Source organism: Alligator sinensis, unplaced genomic scaffold, assembly GCF_000455745.1.
Source record: "Alligator sinensis unplaced genomic scaffold, ASM45574v1 scaffold1089_1, whole genome shotgun sequence".
Classification (NCBI taxonomy): domain Eukaryota; kingdom Metazoa; phylum Chordata; order Crocodylia; family Alligatoridae; genus Alligator; species Alligator sinensis.
Window position 1 is genome coordinate 333435 of NW_005842030.1, and position 7567 is coordinate 341001.

General features: G+C 43.6%; 1 protein-coding gene across 2 annotated transcripts in view; it reads right to left on the reverse strand.

Annotated features, from left to right (window-relative positions):
* Positions 1-7567, reverse strand: part of NARS2 (asparaginyl-tRNA synthetase 2, mitochondrial) — a 73619-nt gene that overhangs the window by 19406 nt on the left and 46646 nt on the right. For both annotated transcript variants that reach the window (XM_025202554.1, XM_006022330.3), the window contains 2 exons: positions 1442-1540; positions 1268-1305 (listed from right to left, as the gene is read on the reverse strand). In XM_025202554.1, the coding sequence (XP_025058339.1) occupies positions 1268-1305; positions 1442-1540 (137 nt within the window). The remainder of the gene's footprint in view (positions 1-1267; positions 1306-1441; positions 1541-7567) is intronic.

The window sequence follows — 7567 nt, forward strand, 5'->3', positions numbered from 1 at the left end:
TGGCTGGCAGCGATGAGGGGAAGGGGCCGCTTTTCTCCCATGTTGAGCAACAGCTTGTCCCACACTGCTGCTGCTGAGCCTGGGTGGGCGAGCCCAGAGCAGGTGTGGGACACATGGGGTTGGGGCTGCGCAGCATGGTTCCCTACCGGTATCGAGGGGCTGGAGCCAGCAGCGGTGGCAGCTGCAAGGACCCGCTGCCACCTGGGCTGCCTAGAAAGGCAGTGCATCTGTGAAGCACCCCCACCCCTGCTGTGTGCCCAGGGGGCGGCAGGACAGGTCACAGCTGGACTGTGCCTGGGCCAGGTGGCACCGAGGGACCTGCCACAGGCCAGACAAAGACCTGCTGCAGGCCGGGCTGTATTTTTCCCACCCCTGGTCTAAAAGGACAGCCCAGGCTGAGAAGAGGTGAAAAGCTGCACTTACACTGTAAGAATCAAACAACTTGTTTCCATTAACATTTTCCTGCTCGAAAACACCAGCTCTGGGACTAGTTACACCAGATTAAATAAGTAAATTAAGAGCCAAGCAAACAGTCAGTGCAGTGGAGAATCTGATCTAGAGAAGTCTTTGCAACCCACAAAAACATAGCTGGAAACCAAAACCAAATGAAAAGTTGCTTAATGATGCATTTTCTACATACCAGGCTGTAATCACAGAGAGATAAAATATCCTGGTACCACTAATTAAACCTCTCTGTATCACTGACTCAGACCAATTTCAGGCCCGGCTTCCTAAAGAACTATGTATCCAAGTCTTTTACATCCATCTACATCAACAAGGATTCAATAATGCACTGAAATGTACTGGAATAAATGGATCAGTGTAGAATATGTTGTTCTATGCACTGAGTTTATGCACCTCCACAGGAAGTCAGCTGGAATCTCACTTGTGCTGGGTGAAGCCCTATGAAGTGCTTTGGCAGGGTGGAACGGGATCAGCTTAGGTATCTAACAGGTGGCATTAAACCTGGCCCAAAGCGTGTTAGGCACTTCAGACAAGCAACAGTAGGATAAGACTTACCAGAGTGTTTCCAGTTTAGAAAGACAAAAAACAAAGGGGAAGAGAAGCAGATGCAGAGGAAGCAGTGGTCAGGGATGCTATAACTGTTCATGGGCAAATGGCTCTGGTTAAACAGACGGGGAATCTCAGCTAGTGTATTTGAAGCCACTGATTGGTTGGAAAAGGGGAAAAAGGCAAAAAAGTAAAAGGGTGCTAAAGCACCAGCAGCAGCATGTGATATATCCTCGGTTAAAAAAATGGTACTTACGTTAGAAATTTGTTCTTCAGCATTTGTTCCAATCTGCCCTTCATTAAAACAAGCAAACCACAATGAGAAACTCCTCGTAATGGCTAGCACAAGGCAGCACAGTAAGAAGCTTGTCCACTGCCGATGCTGGCTTACTGACAAGAGGACTGCCGCTTTTTCTGTCATGTCTGTTACCTTTTGGGCAGGAGCTACGTATTTATAAAAAAACTCGACTTCGTGAGGACATCTGGAAAGCACTGTGCTTGTGGCAGTCTTGAAAAGATCCTCTATAACCTGAGAGGAAAAACAGAACAGCAGGAAAACTGAGGTCACTTATGCATCCCCAGGCTATATATAAAACATGCTAAATGCTGGCCAAAGAGGTCTTGTTGTTGGACAATCAAAGAAGGACACCAGCTTGTTACTGCTCTCTGCTAATAGGCTTCCCCTCTAGGTGAAGAAGTAGGGGCTGCTCTTAATGAGAGGCTGTGGGTTTGATCCTTGCTGATGACCTGATGTTCTTAAGTCAGATATTTGCAATGAAAGATACGCGTCTAAAAAACTCAAACAGCAGCAAAGGACACCTGTGAACAAAAGTGGTTACCGCTGACACTGCCTGTTCCTGCTTGTCCTGGAATAAACAGTTCTTTTCTGGCATTAGAGATGATGGAATAAAGGAGAAGAGGATAAATCTGTGGGGAACTAAGCCAATCTGATCACCAGGGATCCAGTTTTCTCTCATAAAAAAATCCCCAATTTTTGGATTTAAAAAAGTAACCTAAAATCCACATTTTTCCTTGATTAAAATGAAACGCTATTAATTATATCTATTAGTGGCATTTCATTTTAATCACAGAAAAACGTGCATTTTGGGTTACTTTTTTAATGATGAAATGTCACAAATATATCTATCTTAGATATAGATATATATAGTGGTATTTCATTTTAATCACAGAAAAACATGGATTTTAGGTTACTTTTTTAAATCCGAAAATTGGGGATTATTTTATCAGAGAAAACTAGGATCCCTGCTGATCATCAACGAGGCTCTGCATTGCAAGAGCAAGGGCAAAGGAAGCACACAAGGAATGAGACAGGGCTGGGGCTTTTCTACCCAGGGACACGAGTAAATCCGAATTTTTCAAAGGGGAGATTTTACACCCATATGAGGACTCATAGATTCATAGGTGTAGGGTCGGAAGGGACCTAAGTAGATCACCAAGTCCGACTCCCTGCCCTGGGCAGGAGAGAATCCTGGGCTCATATGACCCCAGTCAGGTAATTGTTAAGCCTTCTCTTAAAGACCCCCAGGGTAGGAGCCAGCACCACTTCCCTTGGAAGTTGGTTCCAGATTCTAGCTGCCCTGACTGTGAAATACTGTGAAATAGGACACACTTATTCTGAATAAAAGTGGCCTTCACTTTGAGTTCCTGCTAAATCAAAATTGAGAACACTTTCATTCAGAATAAGTGTGTTCACACAGAGTTTGAATACTCCACATTTAAAGTGATCTCAGGCTAACATTCCTGGGTGTGTTTGTGTACAAGTGCTGTGGGGACTCACAGGGTGACCTTCTTGCTGGTCTGCTGAACCTTCTTGCTGGTCTTCTGAACCCACAGCATATCTGTATCAGGATGGTCTTATCATACTCCCTTGTCTGTCTGCATGCATCTGTTAGTCTGGTCTTAAACAGAGAACTGAAGCTGAGACACAGAGCAGCTATTTGTTCCTGGTTTGTACTGCACCTGGCACTATGGGGTCCTGATTAGGGTCCCAAGGCACTATGGTAATATGCATAAGAAATCCCAGTAAGTAGAGACAGTAATTAAAGGCCCTATAATAAAACAAAATGACAAGTCACTTCGCTGAAGAGCTTACAACCTGAATGATGGAGGGCAGAAGAAAGGAACTATAATTATTTCTATTGTATAGATAATGAATTGAGGTTGCAGGAGACTTAAGAGTTGCGACACAGTGTGGGTAAGGCATGAATCTACCAGTTCCTTCCAAATTAGTGGTTACAATCTGCCTAACCCAGAACCTGGCAGGCTACACGTGGTGGCTTGTCCTCTGGATAAAGGAGATCTAATCAGTACAGTATACACGCAGCCCTTGGACTTACGACACAATTGGTTCCTGAAAACCCCGTCTTAAGTCAAAATGTTGTAACTCAGAACCAATTTTTTCATAAGAAACAATGTTATAAATGGGGGATTGGTTCCTGAACCAAGGCCCAATACCCTATTTTCACCAAAAACTTGATCAATTATAGATGAGTAATATAGCCACATTAATGTATTTATATTGTAAATAACAATCATATTGATTTGGAAGGACTTCTTTGAGGTGACTTTGCTAGACTTTTTGAAGGGCTCTTGATTGGACTTTTTGAAGGGCTCTTGGCTGGAGTCTTCTCAGGAGTCCCGGCTGCAGGTTTGTCTGGAGTCTGGTCTGCTTTCTTAAAGAAAGTGTCCAAGGAAGTTTGGACAGACATTCTCCAGGGAGATGGGCGATGCAGCGAACTTGATCGCTGGCATAGTGTTGCATCAGATCAAATGTTGTAAAGTTGAAACAGGGTGTCAATTTATAAAGGTTGTAAGTGCGAAAAGTTGTAACTCAAAATGTTGCAAGTCAAGGACTGCCTGTACTTGGATTTTCAAAAAAGCTTTCCACAAGGCTCCTCACCAAAGGCTCTTGAGGAAGCGAAGCTGCCTTGGGATTAAGGGAGGGCAAGCAAAAACTGGAGACAATCAAAATGTGGTTCAGAGAGGAAATACAGTGTAGGACATTTTTTAGGAGAGAAAGATCAACAGTAGGGTCCCATGGAGATCGATGCTGGGACCCGTGTTGTTCAACATACTCACAAATGATGTGGAAAAGTGAACAGGCAAGGTCTACAGATGAAATACAAGACATGATAAATAACTGTAACACAAAGACAAGGAGGCAGCGTCCAATGAAATGATCAGGCTGCAGCCTGTTCAACTTCAACTAGTTTAAACTTTACAACGTTTGATCTGATGCAACGCCATGCCAGTGAACAAGTTCGCTGCATCGCCCATCTCCCTGGAGAACATCTGTCCAAACTTTCTTGGACACTTTCTTTAAGAAAGCAGACCTCTCTCTCTAAGGTTTATAACAAACCAAAGGAGGTTTTTTTCTTTTTCACAGAGCATAAATAACCTGTGCAACTCCCTACCACAGGATATTATGGAGGACAACAGTATAACTGGGTTCAAAAGGAACCCAGCCAAATTTATGGAGAGGCCCACTGGGGGCTATTAAACACAATGGTTAGGGACGTAACTGAGAGTGTCTGACGGGTTGGAATATTACACATGCCCTGTCTCATACTCTTCATCTAAAGCATCTGCTACTTGCTACTGTTAGAGGGAGGATACAGAGTGAGGTGGACTGATCCAGAATGGCAGCTTTTATATTCTCATGTTATGCCCACTTCAATTTCCTCACAAAACCTTAACTGGAAGCCAGCTCAACTAAAGTCTATTATGGGTAAAAACACTGGGTTGATGATGTAGCGCAGACTATGATACTACTGCATGTGGATAAAAAGCATTATTGTAACGAGTACACAAATACCGAGTACATTAAAAGCCTGGGTTTCTTGCTGTAGAACAGTGACTCGCAGCTGGGTGCTTTGAGATCCTTTCAAGGGTGATGTGATGCAGGGTGCCACAAAATGTCAGCACTGTTAGGTTTACAAACGTGGTTCACAAAATAAGCTGAGAGATTTCAAACAAATTCATGGTTATGGTCTTCCTGAGTTCTCTGAAACAGAAAGAAACTACTCTATTCTTTTTCCAGGCTAAAAAAAAAGAGTGAAAATGGAGAGCTAGCATTTTTCAAGAGGCACCTCAAGCCTACCCAGGGGTACCTCAAGTCAAAAAAGGTAAAAAACCATGGCTGTACAACCAATTCAGCAACGAGTAACCAAACAGCTTGCTTCAAACCTGCTTCAAAATAGCTAGGAAAAGACTTATACAGATTAAATTAGAAAAGTTCCCAGCAGCTCATTTTGTTTTACTCAAGCAGAGATGAAAGGGTTTTTCATTAAACTTCCTCTTTCTAGAAAATGAAAGTATCAACTGGTTTTAGCAAATTATTTATTTTGTTTAATCAGCGCTAATTTTTGTTTTGCTTTGTGACAGAGTAACAATTAGGATCCCACAGCATTCAACACAAGTAGCTTCTCCTTGTGGAAAAAAAGTGGGTGGTACAGGAAGAATAAACAGAGAAATATTTCCAGGTTCAAGACCGAGGTTTTATTCTTCGCAATACTGAAAGAAATGTGGTTCATCTTGTGGTCTCCTCTGACTACTACAATGGTAGAGGTATGTAATGTCAAAAGCTTGCTATGTACTTTAAGGCGAAAGTCAAAGATCGCGCTCTTGGACCCAAAGAGGTTACAGGGGTAAATAGGCCACAAAATGGAAGGCTGGAAAATAGGATTAATCAAAGGTGAGCGGAGAAGCATAGCTAATGTTACACATGTTCTAGAGTTTAGCAGTCCTCCTAGAAGACTTGCAGAGGGGGGAAAAAATAGGTGTTACCTATTTTTGTTTCTTAATCTTAAGTCCAAAAGCTGTGCGTTTTGGGGGGAGGGGTGGGGACTTTCCCTTCTTTCTTGTACATCAATTTTTTTCACCTGCTTCTTTCTTTTGAAACTACAAAACATCACCAACAAAGACTGAACATCAGCCCTGAGAACAGCAGCTTGGCTTTCCCGAGTTTTCTGCAGAACTTCTCGGAGGTTTCCAGTAGGGATTCTCTGCTCAGATCTTCACTGGGCATGTCTACACGAGACATTTACGGTGCAGTGGACTTAATTAACTGCACAGTAAACGTCTGGGTGTCTACACGTGCACCCTTATTAGGGCACACAAAACTAGTGAACTCCGCAGCAGGGTAGTCTTTTAAAATACTACAAGTACTACCCTGCTGCAGAGCTTTTTCACGTGCAGCAGCATACATCTTGGCGCTTCAGCACAGAGCTAGCAGGCAGCCCTGGTGCTGAAGCATAATCATGCCTCAGCCAGCCCCACCACTGAACATGGAGCCCTGTCTGAGCAGCCTTGGGCTGACAGGCTGACCCCCTGGGTCCCCTGCTGGGCTGGGCTGCTCCGAACGGGCTCCATGTGCTGTGCACAAAACCCCCCCAAAACAAAACTCTGGAGCAATATGCTCCAGTTTTTGCTCCAGGGTGCACGTTCTAGAAGTATGCTGGGAGCAAAAAAAACAAATGTCCTGGATTTCCATATGGTCAACCTAGCACTTGGGGAGCGAGTGGCAAAAAGACTGGGCCCCACTACTTGAACAGAGGGCAGGCTTCTATGCGATGGCAGGCTTCTGTGTGTCAGGCATTTTCCCATTTTCCAGGATCTGGTATTTCCATCACCTTTGTGTTTATACACACACACATGCGCACACACACACATATACATTTTCTCTCTCTCTCTAAGGCTTATGCATGACTATTCACAAACCTTCCTCTCCAGTGCGTAAAGCCATCATTTTGGGAATTAGATTCCTAGAGAAAAGAGCTAGGCTCATTGCTGCATAGCACAACAAAACATTACACTCACAGTCCTGCATTACTATGTCACAGATACACAATGTAATTCAGAACTGTCATGCAAAAACACCACTGGGGAAACTGAATTTGGTGTCCAAGTGAAGTTCAACATCTCAACACATCTGTACAGAAAATACGTGCTACTGCAAGGAACATCTGGTGAGACACATCCTCTATGCAGTTTTTCACAGTTTTGAGAGCAACCTATGTTCCAATTCCACCCCCCAAAAATTGTATTAAAAGACCAGTTAGATTGCAAAGCCAAGCATTTTAAAATTAGGAGATACCAAAATGAGGTATACCACAGCAATCATGATTTGCCTCTGTGTAGATATGCACTATGGTAGTCTTTGAGGATATCACCATACACTAGTTTTTAGAACTGGACTGCTGCCTCACTTATGGACCTGCTGTGGGTACAAGACTGTCCAGAGAAGGAGTCTCCTATCTACAGACACCTTGTCTTATTCATTGCAGGGGATGGAAGGGCTATGTTGACTGAAAGGGGACAGGAGGAAGAGAAAGGAGAGCACCTGGGTTAAGGCAGAAGGGAATTGCCTAAAGAACAAAATTCAATTCCTGCCAAAGAGTTTCTGGGAGATGCTGGGCAAATCACTTACATTGAACTTCTCACCAGTCGTCACTAATTGCATGTTCTGCACTTTCTGATGTCCAGGGCTCTGATCTGCAGAAGTACTGAGCACTTACGACTGCAACGAAGTCAGCAG